Raw genomic sequence first — 19,806 nt, 5'->3', positions numbered from 1 at the left:
GCGATCTATTCTGTTTATACCCCTGTGTCCAAGCATGCGCCCATTTCCCTCCATTCCCCCCATTCCACATTAGTATTGTTTTGTTGGTTATAATAGTAAGTTAAACTAGTTTAGTTATTATTCTATAATTGCACAAATAATACAAAAATCATGGTAGAATGGCAAGAAAATGCAAAATGGAAATAGTAATATATCTTAAACAGCCTGTAGGTAACCCTGGTCCTGTGCGATCCAGCAGGTAAATGTGAGTCTTTATGATGAGCATGTTTAATTTTACACGAAATTGAACATGAGCTGATTTTAAAACATGTGATAGCAGAGGATGGTTTCGATCCATCGACCTCTGGGTTATGGGCCCAGCACGCTTCCGCTGCGCCACTCTGCTGCGGAGGTGACGATCCGATTAAGCAATATTAACAGGCTGAAGTATATTGTGTGATCTGAATTGCTGTTAATTAAGAAAATATATAGTCTCTCTGTCTATATATATGATTACATATTTTCGCTGCTAATATGAAAGATAGAATTTAATTTTATTTTTTTACATCGTGCTCTTATATCAGAGTTTTCAAGCGATCAATAGCAGCAAGACAAAGACAAAACAAATCGTTAACAACTGCTTTGTGTTTATTGAGTTTCTACTAATTATTTTCAAATGTTGTGAGGCGACTATCGGAAGTTTTGAGATAATCTTTTTTGTATTATGAGACAAAGGGGCAATTTAAAATGAATTCAATTAAATGTACGCATTTTTCTATGAATATTTCGGAATAGCTTCACAGATGCTGCTGAATTGTGCAAATAAACTAAACAAACAGATCGATATATGAAGTACCTGCATCTGGCTGCCTGCAGAGGTTCAGTGCAGATGACACTAAGATGTTCCAGGTTTTTCATTATTTTTTTGCCTTCTTCTGGCTTCTCACATCCCGGAGATAAACACAGTCTGTCTTTTTCACTTTTTTCCTCCCTGTGTCAGATTGTGGCAGCATAAAAGTCACACAGTTGCCTGGTGTGACAGAGCTTAAAAGCTGCTTGGATCCTTCAGAGACCCGTGACTGGCAAAGTGAGTGTCTTAGAGTTCTGTGTTTGCAGCTGTGTGTAACATTAGTAACCTCATTTGAGCAATTCTTGGTCTTCAATAAGCTGACAGGAAATGCTGTAGTTCCCACACAGGGCTGGAGTCACCAATGGCCCCGGCCTTGGAGATGTTCTGTATTATTGAGTTTATGTTGTTCTTTCATGTCCTTGTGCCAGGCTAGCTCTGCACCCAGTCAACATTATTTATTATCAGCCTGTTTGCTAAGAAATCACCTGTTATTGTATCAGGCTGCTGATTCTTTAATGACAAAATAGAATCCCCTTCAGGACATTTTGTTTCCCATGAGGAAGATCAAATCAAGCCTTCGATCTTGTTTTTGAGTTTCAACATCATGGGGGTGTTCCATAATTTTAAAGAAAGGCAGAAAGAAAGAAAGGGTTTTCAGTCACACTAGCAGCTCTGTGAGACTGGGCATAGTCCCAGCAGTGAATCTAGCATGATAACATACAGATTAGACAAATGGGAATGTCATTTGTTTTGCAGGTATTTTGTCATAAACAAAATCACTGGACAAATTGAATTTCTGACGTGATGATAGTGCTAGACAACAAAGGAGACAAGATATTGTTACAGTACCAAAAGAATCCACAATATACATAAAATCAATTTGATTTCAGTCAGCACTTCTGCACTCAGAAGACTATATTTTATATCTGATCTGCAGTGATCTATATTTGGAAATGGTTTATTCAGAGACTTACAGAGAGCACAGCTGTTTCTGGATAATAGAGTCTACTTTTGTTTGCTCATAGAACCAAGACAACAGAGCAAATCAGGCAGGAGTGAAGACAGATTTGACCTTAGTGAAGTGAGTACATACATTAAAAGGAGGATCTGGGGTAAAGTTGGGTTTTAAAGTGGGTTGCTGATACAGCATAACAGCATTGTAGAAAGAGTTTTAAAGAGTTAAAAATATCACACCCTATATGAGCCTATAATTGCCAGCTGTTTAGAAGGGAATTATGTGACATAGCACTGAAGTGAACTGCTGGGATTGCAGTTGAATGTCGCCATATAATTTGCTGGTGAGCTCAGGTAAGGTCAACACCTCTTGTTCTTCGGTCCTTAAACTATTTCTAAGCAGTTTTTGCAAGTGTGGCTTAGAGAGGTCAACGTTTGCTGAGTGCTGGTGTCTTGAAGGTGGAGGTTGTCCCTAGGTCTGTAACAATGCTTGACTCAGCTGTGAAAAACTGGAGGAAAAAAGGACCCTGCGTTTGCTTTTTAATTCCAGTTTATTTCAAAAATAAAAAACACCCACAAAAAACAGTTAGCAAAGTCACTACTTATGTCTAAAAGGCCACACGTTTTATAACCTCAATCAAAGAATGGTCATCAGGACAAAACAGAACTTGCTGTTGGAAAGTATTTGTAATGATGGGATACCTATAGCACTGGAAAGGACTGAAAAAGAGCAGTACTGACTGTCTGGTCAGAACACAAAAATAGTCTCCCCAGCATTTTGTCAACCCAAATCTCTTCCTTTGTTTGTTTCATTGTGATGTTACTAGGAGAACATTTATTAAAATGACTCATGCCTCTCCTTAAATTCATTAGACCCACTTATTGGATAAGTGCTATGCCAGAGAGCAGTGCCATCCCACACATCCATCCATCCAGTGTGCTGACCTGCCACAAGTCATTTACAAATTACACCATGGCACTATAAAGTAAGTTCATTCAGTCCTACACACACCATACTGTCTTTATGAATCCGTATTCTATATCTGATACAGCAGCTCCTCAGTCCTGCGTTATTGCTTCCTTTACTTTCTTTTTGATTAAGCAGAATTTCACATTTCATTGTTTATTTTCATCATCATTGTATTACTTAACCATCTGCGTGTGGCTGGAAATTTAAAGTGCTGTGAGTTCAAATTGTGTCTCTGTACACTTCCAAGACCGATATAATTTCATGGAGAGGCCTCTTTCAACTTCTTGAGATTTTGTTGTCATCATTCACTACAATTGGCTCATCTGTTTCGAAACAATGAAACCAGTGATGGGTTTAATTTGAATTCCCCGTCGGACTGAAATTTTACACTGTTCGAGAAATAAGCAGAAAGATCATTTTTATGGAACCTTAAGTACACTTCAGGTTAATGCTATTACTTAAATAAGATTGAAGATGAATGTGAATATGAAACCTTTTCCCTTGGTAGTTTTGCAGTCGGCGTAAATGATCAAACTAGCGCTTCCTGCAGGAGTAAGCCTCAGGAACAAGAGTACACTATGACTCATTTCAGATCTGCCACCTACTTCCTCTCCCTACATTTGGTGCTAATTATGTATCTGAGTGAAGGATCTGACATACTAAGTGCTGTTCCAAACCAACTAGGCTTCAGACTGGTCTCAGTACGGTAGCTTCAAATTACAAGAGAACAAATGAGCACTACCTGTCAAGTGTACAGCAGCAGTACCTTAGAGGGTATTGCCTCAGTGGCAAGCTGCTGTACCCAAAATGAAATACTTCATTTTCTGAGTGTTTTTAAACAGCCTCAAAATGAAACATCTTTTAATTATTGTGATCTCAAAAGAAATTCACTGCAGTTCTTTGGCTGCATCACCTTCCACGTGCAACACTTTTCATTCCACTAGTGAAACTACACTGCACACTTATGACAGTGTTGAACCTTCATCCCCGCTAAACATCACATACTGTCTGGAAGCCTCCAAAAGATCAAAGCACAAGCACAAGCTGTGTAATGCCTTATATTAAAACATATAAACTAAAAATTACCATTAAGTAAGGCATCACTCAAAAGATTTGTAACACCTGCTCACTCAGTTTTTGCTTTCACTACTTTGAGCTGCAGCTCTTTACCATCGTCCCGGTCTCTCAGATTAGCTCACCACCTGTTTGATTTCACTTATTTGACTAACCTACAAGAATGAATTTTAACTATAAGATGTTTATATATTGATGTTGTGGGTCGTGAAAATTAGTCTAAATGATAGCCCGTCTTGTAAGACCACCAAACTCATGGCACCATGATTGCTATCAGACGGTAAGTAAGCAAAAGGTAAATAGGTCTGAACCATTTCAAGAACGTTTGTTTAAAAGTAGTTCCAAAAATCATCAAACAGTGTGATAAAACTGGCTCTCACATCACTACAGGAAAGAAAGATCTGAATTTCCCCCTTTTTCCGTTTTTGCTGTAGATAAGAGGATAAATTCATTTCAGTTACCAGCATCAGAAATCACCAATTAAATTTACCCCAGGTAAGAGTCGATAAGCAGATAAGCAGCAGACACATCAACATTAATTGTCTGGAATAGACTGTGGCAATCAGGCAAAATAAAATTAAATAAATAAAAGGAACACCATGAGGTGAACACTACACCAGTGAAAATGGTCTAATGAGCCGGAATTGTTGTATTTGTAAGACACAGAGAGGATGAAGATGGTAGTGTGGCTTTTGCATTGAAGCCTGGATGAAGAGGCTCAAGTTTGACTGCTTTAAAAATAAAAACATTTGTGGCTACATTTGAACTGTTTTGCACAAATTTCATATTCATACACATACATTTAGGTATAACTTGAAACCATGAACTGCTACTAAAATATGCGCTTGGATTGCAGAGGACTAAGAGTTTGCTGGAAAGACATTTGGAGTCTTGATGGTGCTGTTGCAAATGTAAAGAGCGGGGCTCTCTTCTGACATGTGGTTTGATATGAATGACTCATAAAAACATCCTATAATAGGGAGTAAATTACCAGTGAAACTCCAACAGCAGCTCCGATGCTTCAAACTATAAAATATTCACGATGAGCATTGAAAAAAAGTATGTTGAAAAAGAGTGTAGTAAGTTCAAAGTTATGTAATAAAAGCAACAAACAGTATGCACACACATACAAACACACACATATAGCTTCATAATCTTTAATAACTTATTTATCAGTAATAGGCACTTGAGCTGCCAAACATTTTTCTGTAAGTACATTTCAACAATAAGAACAATTTATTGTAATGAGGTCATTAATAAGCCTGACATCTATCATTTATTAAATAAACTGAGCAGTTGCATTAACATGAAAACCCACAACTACAACATAAAGCTGATTTATTTTTCTTTCTTTCTTTCTTTCTTTGCAAAGTAAACACAAACTGTTCCATAATGTGAACAGGAGATATACAAGTGGGTTTGAAATTCCTCCAGATTCTTTTCACACTCAGCAAAGCACAACAACACTGATGGATTAAAACGCGGCCAGACCTAGTTTTCATTCCTACAGCTGACTCAAAAACACTGAAATTACAAAGTCAAATCACATAATTCAAATGTTTTGGATTGAAAACAAATAAAAACAGCAAACATAAAGGCACATAAAAAAAAAGAAAAATCCGTAGCTTTCTTTTCATTTGGTGGTTGCTGAACAAAGCACAATGTACAGTTGGACTGCTTTAAATGCAGTTTTAACACACCCTTGCTCTCCTCTGCTGTGCAGTGGCAGCTGCCAGAGACACACTGCTGCCATTCGAGCTGGACTGCCAGTATCAACCACATGCATGGTGCCTACTTTATACTCCAGTATTTCAGGTCTGCATGGATGGCTATAGTTTCTTGTACAACACAAAGTAAGAGGCTGCAGCCATGCTAACAGCTCTGTGAGCCTGAATTTAAGGCACAGCATTGTTGTGAGACAGGTGCTAATACTACTGTAACATGCTCACAATGACAACGCTAAGGTGTAGTTGCTAAGAAAGAATAATGATCACCAACTGTTTTAGTTTGGCTTGTTAAATAGCACTAAATATATGCATACAAAACAAACCAATGTAGCCCCCAGAGTGAACATTTGACCTGATACTGGTGATCGATCTTCGGAGTGTTGTAGACATTTCCTTTAAAATCACAAATGTTAATCTGTCATGGTTGTTGGTTTTTGTTACATCTTAGTTTTTCTTCGCTTTGTTGTCCTGCAGTTCTCTTTGTCTGTACTTTGTTTCTTTGTGCAAATTATTTGCGTCTCTTTCAGCTGTCTTGATTCACTTCACCTGTGTCTTATTGTCACTTTCCTTTTTGTGCATTTAGTCTGTATGTTTCCTTCAGTCATTTTCATCTCACTTTGGTTCTTTCTCTTGTCGCCATTGTTTTATCATTTATTTAGGATTTCTTATTACTTAACTTTGTCTTATCCTATTTTTAAATAAACTTGGTCTACTATCATTCAACAAAAAAGGAGAAAAAGGCCAAACAAAAAATGGAATTTCTCATTTGCAATAAAAATGATATTTTTTTCTTTCAAAGAGCTCTGTCTTTATGAAAGCCTGATTGAGAGTGGCAGGAGCAGCCATTGCTGCTGCACTGTTCAGACATATACGCACCCGGCCATTCTTTAGTGACAATGCTGGGGACAACAACATTTTCAAAAGTGTGGTGGTTGTAATGGTTACGCTTCACTACAGTAAACAAACACAATGCTGACTGGCAAAAGTGCAACAGGTTTTTTGAACATACTGTTTGGCAAGAATTGCACATGTACTTTAGCTCTCATAGCCAGGGTCATGAGTGTAATGTGTCCATTAGATTCATTCATAGATTCATTCCATGAGAGAAATTGGCATAAAAGTAACCCATGTGTGAAAGACAAAAAACATTTTAAGAGATTGACAAAGCCAGTAATGTTACCTGCCACATGCTTAAAAGGACTTACAAATAAAAAAAAATGTCTAAAATGTGTAAAAAAAAAAAAAAAAAAAAAAAGCAGACAGGATTCGGTAGCAGTGACATGCTTCGGGTTCATTTTAACTCAGAGTTCAAGCCCTCTCTTTATTGAATGTCTCCTTTCTCACTGAGTTTAGAGCCACTGTGTTAAATGAGAAGAAATGGCTCAAATAAATCAAACACACAGCATGTGGGCAAACTTAGTGCGCCCCTCGCCCCCACCCCAAACCCCCCGTTATTTAAATGAGTCAATGAGTTTGTTTGTGTTTTCTCCCCTCAAGGTCCATGTTGGGGTTACTTATCATTTAAAGAAATGTATTAGAAATAAGCTCATCCACCTAAAGCCATTTCAAACTGTGGATTTTAAATAATGTGCAATCAGCATTTTTCAGTAAATATATTCTTTTGAATACTCACTGCTGGTGATTTGCCAGCATATAAATATTCAACTATCCATAAAGTAGCAGCCTGTAATTGTACTGTTTAGTTGTATTCCTTCAAGCAGACTATAACGCCTTTTGGGACAGGCAGCAAAATAATGATTTCCAGTCAGAGGTTTTGCTGTCTCTGTTGATTAAGTGGAACAATAACTTCTGGGTTTTAGTGCAACACATAATAGTTGTGACTCTTCAAACTAAAAGTAATACATGCAAAAAGTTACGTCATCAAAATCACATTTGCATCTTTGGCTACATTTTTAATCAGCTGAAACTTTTTCAGTTTGTTCTTTTTCTAAAACAGGAATAATTTGTCTCAGGGCTCAAACAGAAATGTTTGCATTTGTGTTCTGTTGAATCAAACATGACAAAATGTAATGATGTGGAGATCAAACTTAAGCTCAGCCTGGATTGTTATAATGCAGAAAACTATAGTGGAGTGGTGACAGGTAGGCGGCCAAGAAACACCAAGAAATAACTCTGGCTAAGCAGGACCCTCCACTTTGACAGACGTAACCGTAGCCAAGAAACAACGTTGGAAAAGGCGGTCAGGGTCCGGGGGTTGGTTGTCACAGTCCAGCCTGCCTCTCAGGAAATGTTTCCTGAGGCCTTGGGGACCAGGTGGGACACTGCTGTTACTGGGCCCTGGTGCTTGTGGGCTAGATGTAGAACCTGGAAGAAGAAGTTCACGGACAAGAAAAGATAAGGCTTGTGGTTCCACTTAGTACCATTTACTATGATAACGCTGATGATATCTGTAAAGTGAAATCAGAGGAAACAAAAACTAACACAAGATCACACTTTCAGCATGATGAGGTAACTGTCCATAATATTGCATGGATACTGGCTGTCAACAAGAATGACCAAAATGCATGATCACTTAGACAATCTTTATTTAAGCATCAGTTTTCTAAGTGATCCAATTTAGGGTCATGAGGGTGCTGGAGCCTACAAAGAGCAAGATGCCCAGGACAGATCACCAGTCTTCAGAATCACCCATTAACCCAGCATTCATGCCAGATTACCCGACATGGGAGGGAGAACATTCAAACTTTACACAGAAGTGGAGTTTTTTGTTGGATATTGCAAATTCATGTGTTTTCTTTGCTATTTATGTGACACAGCATGTGAAAAGCCAACCAAAGACATGTTTGTTATCCTAACTTCAAATTTTATTTGTTACATGCACAATCCGCAGTACAACATGCACCAAGCAGACAGGCTGCAGGCGTGGCCACGCCATCTCAGGTCTACCCAGCTGCTGTAGAGATCGTTGTGTGTTAACGCAGTGTGTCAAACTGGCAACTTCACTGTCCACAATCACTCTCACAGCTATGTCAGAAAAATATGGCTAACTGAACACTTGATGACGCATAAACTGCAAATAAACAGCACATTATTTTGTCTCAGATATTCCCCTGCTCAGCACAGGCACACATATCTTGGGGAGTAACCTGTTGAGTCAGCCAGACAACAACACTATGTGAGTTGTGATCAGTGGACTGTTTCTTGATAACCCAGTGGCATTTGTAATTAGAAGTTTGATCATTTACAAATGTGTTACAAGTTACTATTTATCTCTTTGCACTGTTACTAAACCACAGTAATTCAAAGAGTTTACATAGTGTGACATCTTCAAGTTACAAATTCACAGAAAATAAAGAACGAAATCTGTTTTCACATGCTGTTTTTCAAATTGTGGACTTCAACCTTGGCTAATGATAAATTACCAGAGAGTATTGGGAACATCTTAATCCCCCATCTCACCCCATAATGTTAATCTTGTTTGAAACGTTAAGCCTTAAATTGAGCTTTCCGACTGAGTTAGGTTATACGGCCTCTACAGATATCACTATAAAATGCAAATATTCCTTTTTCTGACTGCAATGCCACCTGTGTAAAGTGAGTGGACGGACAGAGTTTCTGATATACTTTTTGAATGCCCTGCACACCCACACCAGTGCTGTCAATTACTCTGGCAGACTGGACCTCCATTCAAGTGGAAGATTGGAATTACACGATGTTCCCAAACTCCATCGACCAATTATAATGACAGCAGTGTCTAACAGGTGCAACAAACCCCACAGCGGGGTGAATGAAAGAGCAGGTTGTAGATGTTTGTGAAGACCTGTGCAGAAATCTAATGAGGCAACTCGAGTGAAAACAACATTAAAGATATTTAATCATTTATATGCATGGGCAAAGCCGAACAGCACAGGAGACAGGGGTTACACACTTTGTGCACTTTGCGTCTGCTTGTGGAATTAAAGCTTTGTTTGGAGCAAATGATTAGAATGACAACATGTCTCTTTCTTAAATTCAGAACTCCATCCCCATTGTTCTTTGTTCAAATTCAGTTTCTGACCTTAAATATGATTGGAGACAGGTCGCTTTAATATCTGAGCACGCACACAACTAAATCTTCAAAGGGACTGCTATAATGCACACAAAAAGTTCAAACTAAGCATCTTAGACCTGCCAAATCAACAACAGGGTTGAAACAACAATGAACATATCAACTCATTTTGAGTAGAACAAAACAAAAGACATTAAAAACTATGAAATAACACACAGGAAACAAAGTTTTTAAGAAAAAGTGTGACATATTTTAAACAAAAACAGTCCATAAGTGCTTGCACATTAGATACATGCACATTAGTTAATCTGGAAAATTTCAGGAAACTAAAAACACAGATGCAAAACTATCAAGAAGTAGAAAAGAAGTGCTAAGACCAAGGAAGACAGGAAAGAAATATTAGATTAGTGAAAACCTGATACCTGCATGTGTATTTTCCACCCTGAAGCATGGAGGAGTGTGAGTCATGTGATTATGGATATCTGGTTTAAGCAGCATATTTTAATTCGCAACAGACACTGATTAACATGTCTCCAAACTTGGAAGCAGAATGATGCCAATTTTTTTCAATATACTGTTTGGTCAGAAGATTTTTTGCATATTTCCTGAATATGAAGGGAATGCTTGAAGCTGAACAAATACATTTACAATAACAACACCAGCTACATGAGCTTGAGTCATCACAAAAACATGCAAGTCTAATAAAGCATGTGAACAGAAGAAAAAAATAACTTCACTCTATTTTCAGTTCGTTTTTATGTCTAATAAATAGTGGAATGAACATGTAGGTCATTATTAATTAACTGTCTGTTTTCTGGTCCTGCATACATAACAAAAATGGATTTACCAGAACCTTTATTAAGGACAGCACAAGCTCTTCAAAAAAAAATTGCTGAAGACAGCAGTGAAATAAAATCAAAACAATGTGCACAGTGAGACTTAAAAGCAATCTAGAGCTGCAGAGCTGTAGTCACTGCATCAACTTCCACTTTCCATACAAGTCTGCTCCCACAAATAAAAAGGTGATGACAAACTGTACCAGTACCAGGCTGTTTCTGTTATTATACTGTGGCCATTTCTCAAACAGCCCACATGAATAAAAAAAAAAGAAGCTCTGACTTATCTTTCAAAATATCCACCCAAACCCTCCCTGAGTCAGTCACAGCTCCACAATTGTGAGGCACAACATGGAAACCGTTTTACTGACACTTAAAATCATTTGGAAAGAAAGCCAGACAGAAAACCTGTAATTGCCCAAACACAAACTTGAGCCAAATCAAAACTGAATTGGAGATAGCGGTTAAAAAACACCTGCTCTAAAACATTTCAAGCACAGCTCCACCAAATTTAATGCAACAGAAATGAAAATACTACACACGAACATTTCTATCTAGTACAAGGCTGCCTCTTCGCTCAGCAACAAAGTTCGGCTGTCTTGTCAAAGAAGGTTTTCAAGTTTTTTTTGAAAGGAAATCACACCAGGTTCTTTTAGTATTCCTAAATGCCGTGTTCTTGGTTTTTCATTCAAAATACTTCTTTGGAGTAGCACACTGTAGAGGTCACAAATTTGAGATAAAACTTTTGAAAATTCAACTGTAACATCCACCCACACTCTGTGGCTGATGCATTCTACAGTTTAATGCTTCAGTAATTAAGAAAAAAAGCAAAAGGTTTTGTTTCCAGATCAAGAAACGATCCAAAGCAAAGCATCTCTCATGGGTTGAGTAGTAATAACTTTTGTGCTTATGAATATGTTCATCAGAAGTCTTTTGGGATTTTTTCTTGCTCATCAAGTAGATTAATAATGTCTACAATAAAACAAAAAGACTGGCCATAAACCAAGGCAAGGCAAGAAATGAGCATTATTTTAATAATAAATAGAGAAGATACTAATTGACGTATTTCAGCACCTTTGGCTATGACTTTGTCAGAGGCCCAGTTCTACTTAACTCTGTGTATTTTATTGATATGTTAGCAGAAAGTTTCACTCTGTACCTGGTGCTCGCAATGGCAGTCCATTGTCCAGACCTCTGGGTTTGGTGGTGATGAACAGATAGCAGAGGACACACAGAGTGATGATGAAGGCGAGAAGAACCACAGCTGCTATTGACAGACCCATGAGGGCTCCGAGACTAGAAGACACAGAACAAAGACACGCCAGAAAGACACTTCCTGGTTACTGTAGCTCAGAGTGGTAACAATATAGCTGATGGCTAGAAATGTACAGGATGAACAACATCAGGCTTTCAATTTTGGCTCATCCATGGTTACCCAGTTCACACAAACTACCAGACTGCTTGTTTTGTTCGCCAGTCCTGGTTACAAATGTTGCCATTGTGCTCATATGTGAGGAAAGTTAAACAGAATACAAACTCCTAAACTAATGTCGCTTGGCACACTGAGTAAGCTGAGATGTAGAGGAGGACAAGGACCATTTACTAGGAGCTCCCCTACAACAAAGTACAAATCATTAATTTCTGCTTGTCTGGTATGTGTACACCTTATCAAGAGTCACTGCTTGAAATTTAGCACTGTCTGTTCTTTTTTATATTTTAAATAAGCAGACAGTTGTTGTAGTAATCATTTCGGGTACACCTTCACAATCATCCCTGCTTCTTTTCACTGCATTTTGAACACCTGCTATTTTACTTTCGCACAAATATGGATACAGGTGTTTTGCTTTAAGCACCTGGATGGAGTCTCATGAAGGTCAGAAATTTGAGTTTGGACCACTGTAGACTCCTCAGCCTCATTTTCAGCTCATTCGGTTCTCATACCAACCTGGCAGCAGATCATTATTATTAGGCACTGATGCTACGTGTGCTACGGTTTTGTTAAGTGTCAAACTGTGGGTTCAGAATTTGGCAGTTTTGAATATTTGCAAATTGTTTTAAAAATGTATGTAATTATGAATGCAGAAAAGAATTGTTAGATTTAAATCCACAATACAAAACTATCTGGAAAGCATATGGTTGACTCTGTTCATCTGAATGTAACATTTTCAACAGTACAGTTTGGACTATTTATAAGATTGGGGAAACCTGCAGTCAGCTGAGACCGAAGAAGTCACTTGGATGTTTTTCCCATTGAAAACGTTACGTCCAGATGAACAGAATCAACTTTTGGGATTTACTAACTGGATGATTGAACATGCATCAAAATATCTGGAGAGCATCTAACTGCTAATGGCTTGTTTTTTCAGTGTGACAATGGTCCCAAACAACTGCCAATGCCATAGAAACATACCTGAATAGAAAAACCAATAATAGCCTCGGCAGTTGTTTGGGATTTACTTACCTGGATGATTGAGCATGAATCAAAATATCTGGAGAGCATCTAAGTGCTAATGGCTTGTTTTTTCCGAGTGACAGTGGTCCCAAACAACTGTCAATGCCATAGAAACATACCTGAATAGAAAAACCAATAATAGCCTCCCCATGTCATGACTGAGGGTCTAAGACCCTGAGTTTTACATTTTTAGACTTCTTATCTTGCACTCCAGTGGACTTCAGGTAGCATGAATGAATCATTTGGCTTCAACACTATGGTTCATAACACTTACACTACTGACTACTACTACTATCCCATAATTTTTTTCAATCCTCCTTAAGTAAATCAATGTGGTCCCTTTTGTCTTTTCTATTTGTGCTCTACTTCCAGTAGTACAGGATGTTTTTCTTAGTGAATGGAGTGATTTTCTTTTTTTCCTTTATTTTTTTTGGCCTTTTTCTTAATGCATTCTGTTAAGGTAAGGACTTATTGAACGAATCTGAACCTATTATGAGGCACAAGCACAGTGAAAAAAGGACTAATTCTGAGAAACAGCAAATGCAAAAAAATTCATTCATTCAGAATAAATGTAGCCTCTGCTTATGCACGCTATAAAGCAGTGACTCTGAATCTCAAACTTAACCTCACAGCACTGTTGATATCAGTACCATGGTTAATAATAATGGATTGGATTTCTATAGCACTTTTCAAGGCACCCAAAGTGCTTTACAATGCCACTATTCATTCACTCTCACATTCACACACTGGTGGAGGCAAGCTACAGTTGTAGCTACAGCTGCCCTGGGGCAGACTGACAGAGGTGAGGCTCACACCAGTAGGCGGTAGGGTAAAGTGTCTTGCCCAAGGACACAACGACCAGAACACAGAGCCCAGGGATCGAACTGTCGACCTTCCGGTTACAGATGCGCTTCCCAACCCCCTGAGCCCAACCCCCTTTTTTTTTCCGTTTTATATACTTCCGAAAAGAAAACCTAATTTCTGCCGTTCAATACGGCAACAACAAATTGAACAAATTTAAACTTTTTAAAATTATGCAAAATGCAAAACGCTAAGCCATGTCTCTAATAAAACCGCTGTAACTTCAGAGGTAATGTTCATGTGTTGATTAATGGTTTTCTTTCGTTTTTGATGTACTACAGAATATTTTTATAAAATCCCAGGCCAGGAAAATTGCCTTCATGTTTTTCTGTGTTTTATCCTCAGCTACTTTGACACAAAGGCATCTGCTGTGATGCTTACACCTTTGATAAAGTCTTGCGTGTGTCAGCTTCCTTTTTATAGATACAAAAATATGTAAATGTACTGATCTGAATTATAATATTTCTGACTGTCAAAATTTCCCAGATTCACATCGAAGTGAATCGAATCGAATTAAATCGAATCGCCATGGTCGCCCCTGGTTAAAACCAGTTATGAGGTTACTGAGGTCTGGACCTCACAATTAAAGTTTTTTCAGTAAAAACTGCTGTGAGGCGTTGACTTTGATGGAAAATATGACATTATAGCTCATGAAAATCAGAAATACAATGTCTTAAATTATTAGAATAATTCCTTAAGATCATAAGACCAAAATGTCCAACATCAGAAATGTATATGCATTTATACAGACAATACTTTGCTTGGGGTTCTTTTTCACAAATTATTTGTGGCAGTTCTGAGGTGTTACTGAACCTCAGGTTAAATTGATAAGGTACCAGCCTTCAGCTCGTCTACATTTATGAGTCAGGTGTTTTTCATCTTCCTTTTAACAATACCCCACAGAGAATTGAAAGCGTTCAGGTCCTGCTACTTGGCTGGCCGTGCACAAGCACAGTAATAACATGGTCAGCAATGGCTGGAAATGTATGGCTGGACTTCAATAGCTTAGATTCAGTGCCTTTTCCTCCAGACTCTAGGATTTCCATAGGATTTCCAAATTTAATCAGCCTGCCCAAATTCTTGAATAGATTTTTCTTGACAGTTCTCAAGGCTGCGGTCTTTCCTGTTGCTTTTGTACATTTTCCTACCAACGTTCCATTAATGTGTTTCAATACAGCACTCCACAAACAGCTAGCCTTTTCAGATCTTCTGTGGCTTACCCCCCGCCCCCACCCCTGCAGAGCGTGTCAGTGAGCATTAAATAATTAACCGAAAGATTCTAATGTTTACCTCTGCCGACCCATAGAAGCCTCACCCACCTTTTGTCCAAACTGTCTGTTTATTAGTAGCAGCCAGTCAGAGTAAGGCCTTAAAGGGGGGAGGAGCTAAAATGGCTCATTGCAGACAAACGTCGAACGGAAAGGCAGCATCAAACCCAAGAGTGCAAGAATGAAAATGTGGAGTTGAAAATTAGCATCATATGTCCCCTTTAAGTTTGTTTTTATTTATGTTAGTTAACGGCGTAGCAGGAACTCACAAAATGTGTGGGATTGCACGTGTTGCCCACCCACCAGGCTCTAGCAGCAAATCACCACTGGAAGGTGGCAGTGACATTTAATTTAATATTTGGGAGATGCATTTTCCATGTTAATGTAAAATGTATTAATGCAAAATCCACATGATAAACCCGGTTTTGATGCAGAGTCAAATAGAAATAATAATTTTTTAAAAAAGCAAAAAAGAGCTGCCTCTAAAGCAAGGATGTCAAACTCATTTTGCACTGTGGCCCACATACAGCTCACTTTGATCTTAGGTGGGCTGGACTTAAGATCAAAGGGAAACTCCCCTTTCTCTCAGTGTACGGAGGTTTAACTGCACTTTAATCTCTGAGACATCGCCATATAAGAAAAAGAAGTAAACCGAAGTGCAGTTGTAGTTGATAAAATTAATCTGTCTGTGCAACTTTTTGGGCTTCAACTGAAATCAATGTGTAGAGAAAAGGTTCTGGTAGTTCATTTATTGAAGCAAATGATTTATGTAAATATTTATATATTTTATTTATTTGTTTCAATTTGAATACACTGTACATACACAATGTGTATCTATTGTTTTTTGTTAATTGTTTATCTATTACTTTATTACTGTTAGTGTGTATAAATTGAAAGTATTTGTCAGCAGAACAAGCTGTAAAGTTTATGAAAATATTGGTAAAAATGTATGCCCTCCTTCACGTTTTCCAAAGATGTCCAGCGGGCATCTTGGCCAGGCTTTTTCTGGCCCCCAGGCCTTACGTTTGACACCTCTTCTCAAAACTTTTCTTTTTCAACTGAATCATGTATTTAAAAACATCTTTGGATGCGCCCCTCGAAACCTGAAAAGGTGCCTCTCAGTTGGAAACACTGTTTATGCAGAACATTTATAGTTCATTAACACTTTACATAATTAATTGCAGCATCATGAAAATGCCAGTATATGTATATATGCAGTGTATATGCAGGAAGAATGTGAGAACTGATGAAAATCACCATCTTTCCTAATTAAAATTTTACTTTACTGTCTGAGAATCCAGAGTATAGAATGTACTTGAAGTAAAAAAATAAATAAAAAAAAATCACAGAATAGAAGCCTGATTATTATTCTCTGTTCTCTCCCCCACACTAAAGACTACAAGCACATTTACTACATTCTCAAAGGAAGGAACAAGATGTCCTAAACATTAGATCTTTGAGTTGGTAGAATGATTCAGATATGAGCAGCAGAGTATGTGAGTTATGCTCTCTGTTTCCTCCATGATGATATGAATGCATACTCTGTGGCTTAAAAGCGTTAAAGCACCAGTGTTTCACTGAAATTCTTATTACATATAATGACATATAATGATGCAGAGTAGCCATATGGTATCCGCTGTTGGCTAGTTTCACTGACCTTAACTCCCACAGACATGAAAGCAAGGATAGATTTTACACATACACATACACAGCTACTGAGATTTTTGTGCGGAATAGGTGATGTTGCACTCTCTTTTGATGATGTTCTTTTCCAAGGTTTAGGTATGGGAATCTCCCCACTGTCGAACAATGGAGGATAATGTAATATTTTACTGTCAAATATTTTAAAAAAGGAAATAGAAAAATAATGGGCTTTGAAATATGTTACATTAATTTTGAGAACAAAATAAGAACATAATCACAAATCTTAAATACCCAAAATAGGAAAACTGAAACATAACAACATAGCCCCTCTACATCCCCTACTGGCATTGCAAGAGTGTCTAGGTGCTTGGGCTTAATTGACAATTGTCCACAACTTGAATTGCCTATGGCAACTTAACATGGCCACCATGCCATGCCAGTCATGCTCTCTTGGTTTTAACTTGCAGTTGACACAAAGCCCCTGTTTTCCTCCAGGGTCAGCATCCATTTTATGTTGTGGCTTATGAGTCATAACACAAATTGCAGAAATGATCCAATTATGTATAATAACCCTGCAGGAAATTTTGGTTTAACCATATCTCTTGAACATCAAGCATAGAGGAGCCCCTGAGCACAAAAAGCAAAACAAAACAAACAAACAAACAAACAAACAAACTCAACAGTTCTCATTTACTGTTTCAGAAGTTACATCAGATTTGAACATTTACACTTATATTTTTTTCTTATATTTTTATTTTCGTGTTTCTGATTTCCGTTTCAATTCATTTACTTTAAATGATTAATATACAGTATGCGCGCGCATGCGTGAGAGCAGCGCATAAGTCATCAATTTATCTTCCATCATTTGCTTGCTTGTTTGTGGTACACCTCCATAATTTCCTCTGCACCGTATTGCAGTTAAAACTTCAGATCCATTAAAATTCGTCTCTGCGCTATTAAATTGTTCTAAAGGTTACCCGTGTTCTCTGTCTCAAAACTCCCTCTAGTCTATAGTCTCTCATTATAACAGCCAATTACCATGATTGGAGTTAAACAGACACGAGACGCAAAATGTCATCAAGTTGGCTCTTAAATACAAAGCACTAATAGGAACACTAAATGATTCTGCGCTTTTCAACCCATGCACGCGTTTACCTTATATTTCCCTCTGCGGTTCTGTTTAATCCAAGAGATGCCAGAAAACTGGCATCGCATGCTTCCTGCTCTCACTGCGCTCTGGAGATTGCCTGATACATGTTGATTTACATCAGTGTCATGTACCATCTATAAATCTGAAAATTCATCAGTGATTTAGGAGTTTACATGCTCTTACCTCAACCACCACATGTATCCATATTCGTAAGGGAAAAAGCTGTTGGGGTCAGCGCAGCAGTACTTCAAGTCACTGAAACCGCAGCAGTAGAGTGCCGTGGTGTCACCGTCCGCTTTCGGACACGTGAAGTTCTCCACGAGCACGTTTTCTTCGGTGTAGTAACTTTCGCAGTCCGAACTCATGTCAGACGTAAACTGCGCGCACTCGGAGAGCCAGATGCGCGGTGATTAAAACCCGGTTTCATTCCGTCCATTTCCCACTGCCGCAACTTCTCATCACCGTCAAACAGTGTGATCCAGAAGCTGCACCGCACTCCCTCTCTATCTCCCCCACCCTGTCGTCATGGTACACAGTGCATTCGTATAATCCAATCCCCGATATCTTTAACTAATCTATGTTAATGATCAACTACATTACCTAAATGATAAATTTGGAAAGATTTACCTAATTAAGTTGCAGTATGCATTCAGGAAGCAGGTAGCTGTTGACCACATATAAAGACAATTCAAAGCTGAGGGCTCTGCCCTCATGGCACAGGTGACAATCAAGTGCGCCAAGCACGTGCCAGATGCATTTCTCTTGTCACCCTGCGACCATAAGCACAGTGGCGAGCTAGGTGAATTGGAAACAATGCATTAACGTACCTTTAAGATGTGGCAATCATGACCAATCTCCTTCTTATGGCTTTCCTGGTCTGGAAATGCCGTGTGAAAGCGTTTTAAATCAAATTAAATCGATCGTTTAATTATTTTAACATGAAAGTAAAGCACGATGGCGCTACGATACCAAAATCTCTTCTGTAAAAGTGCTAAAGAGACCAAGGTTACAGGGGTGCCTCCAGAATTTTGTTTATAGGCGTGCAGATATGGGGGCCCCTACAAATATTATGGTGGTTTAATAAAAATGGAATTTCCAGTTTTATTATGCTGCTGTCAAATATAGGTTACTTGAAAAATGTGGCAAAAAAGAGAAAAATAAAATAATTATACATCTAGTTTATTTCCTGCTATTAAAATTGATATCATTATAAAAGTCACCTTTAATAATGAAAAATTGTATTGAACATTTAATATTTTAAAACTGAAGTGCTGACTTGTGTGACATGGTGTGTTATCCAGCTGGAAGCAGCCATTATGAGCTGGTAAACTGTGGTCATAATAGGATGCACATGGTTTACAACAACACTGAGACTGTGCCCTTCAAACCACGATTCATTGCAATTAAGGGGCGTCAAAGTGTGCAGAAAAAAAAATATTCCCCACATCACAATCAGCGGCCTGGATTGTTGACCCCGGGCGGGTTTGGTCCATGGATTGATGCTGTTGTCTGTGTTGTCAAGCCTACTATCTGCAGCAGTCTTTTAATGTCCATTTTTATTTGGCCTCTGCCCACTGCAGACTCAGGCTTCTGTTTGTGGCTTACATGGTCTTTTGTTTTTTAAGCCCATTCTTCACAAGACTGGATGGATTTTGCATGTGGAGAACCTTTTCTGTTCAGCACTTTTGTAAAGTGAACTTAACTTTCTGTCAGCTCCAACCAGTCTGGGCATATTTCCAATGACCTCTGTCACCTTTTCTTTTCTTGACAATCCACAAAACTGATGATTTAACACACCATACAAAATTGTCACTGTTACGTCATTGCTTCCCAGTGGTCTCTTGTTTTACTATGTGTTATATTTGAACCTGCCTTTTGTCTCACTTTTTTTTGTCTTTTCAAATTTTAGCAGATCTGTATGTGCCATGACTAAAATGTTGGTTCATTCTGTCACACTGAGGATCCCTTATAAAAATCTCCATGACTTGAAAAAAAAATGGACTGCAGTCCCACTCTACATCCTGAGTTGATT

The 19,806-nt window shown here is 38.3% G+C and overlaps 1 protein-coding gene and 1 non-coding gene across 2 annotated transcripts; both read right to left on the bottom strand.

The window, feature by feature from the left end:
* Window positions 1-313: 313 nt before the first annotated feature.
* trnam-cau (transfer RNA methionine (anticodon CAU)) lies at window positions 314-385 on the bottom strand. Its single transcript has one exon. It is a non-coding gene; the product is annotated as a tRNA-Met (tRNA).
* A 6,654-nt stretch (window positions 386-7,039) lies between these two features.
* Window positions 7,040-18,225, bottom strand: shisal2a (shisa like 2A). The gene is made up of 3 exons (XM_006790512.2): window positions 17,958-18,225; window positions 11,559-11,695; window positions 7,040-7,879 (listed from the first exon to the last, which is right to left on the bottom strand). Exons 1-3 carry the CDS (start codon window positions 18,137-18,139, stop codon window positions 7,692-7,694), a joined length of 507 nt encoding a protein of 168 aa, XP_006790575.1. The 5' UTR covers window positions 18,140-18,225; the 3' UTR covers window positions 7,040-7,691.
* Window positions 18,226-19,806: the final 1,581 nt, after the last annotated feature.

This window comes from Neolamprologus brichardi, chromosome 23 (genome assembly GCF_056152115.1).
Source record: "Neolamprologus brichardi isolate AB-2024 chromosome 23, ASM5615211v1, whole genome shotgun sequence".
NCBI classification, from domain to species: Eukaryota; Metazoa; Chordata; class Actinopteri; order Cichliformes; family Cichlidae; genus Neolamprologus; species Neolamprologus brichardi.
Note: the sequence above shows the minus strand (reverse complement) of the source record. Positions and strands in the feature narration are given on the sequence as shown.

Coding starts and splice junctions, on each gene's coding strand:
- shisal2a (XM_006790512.2), bottom strand. CDS start 18,139: ATGAGTTCGGACTGCGAAAGTTACTACACCGAAGAAAACGTGCTCGTG. Junction 11,696..17,957: donor GGATACATGTGGTGGTTGAG/GTAAGAGCATGT, acceptor TGTGTCTTCTAG/TCTCGGAGCCCTCATGGGTC. Junction 7,880..11,558: donor ACTGCCATTGCGAGCACCAG/GTACAGAGTGAA, acceptor TTCTTCTTCCAG/GTTCTACATCTAGCCCACAA.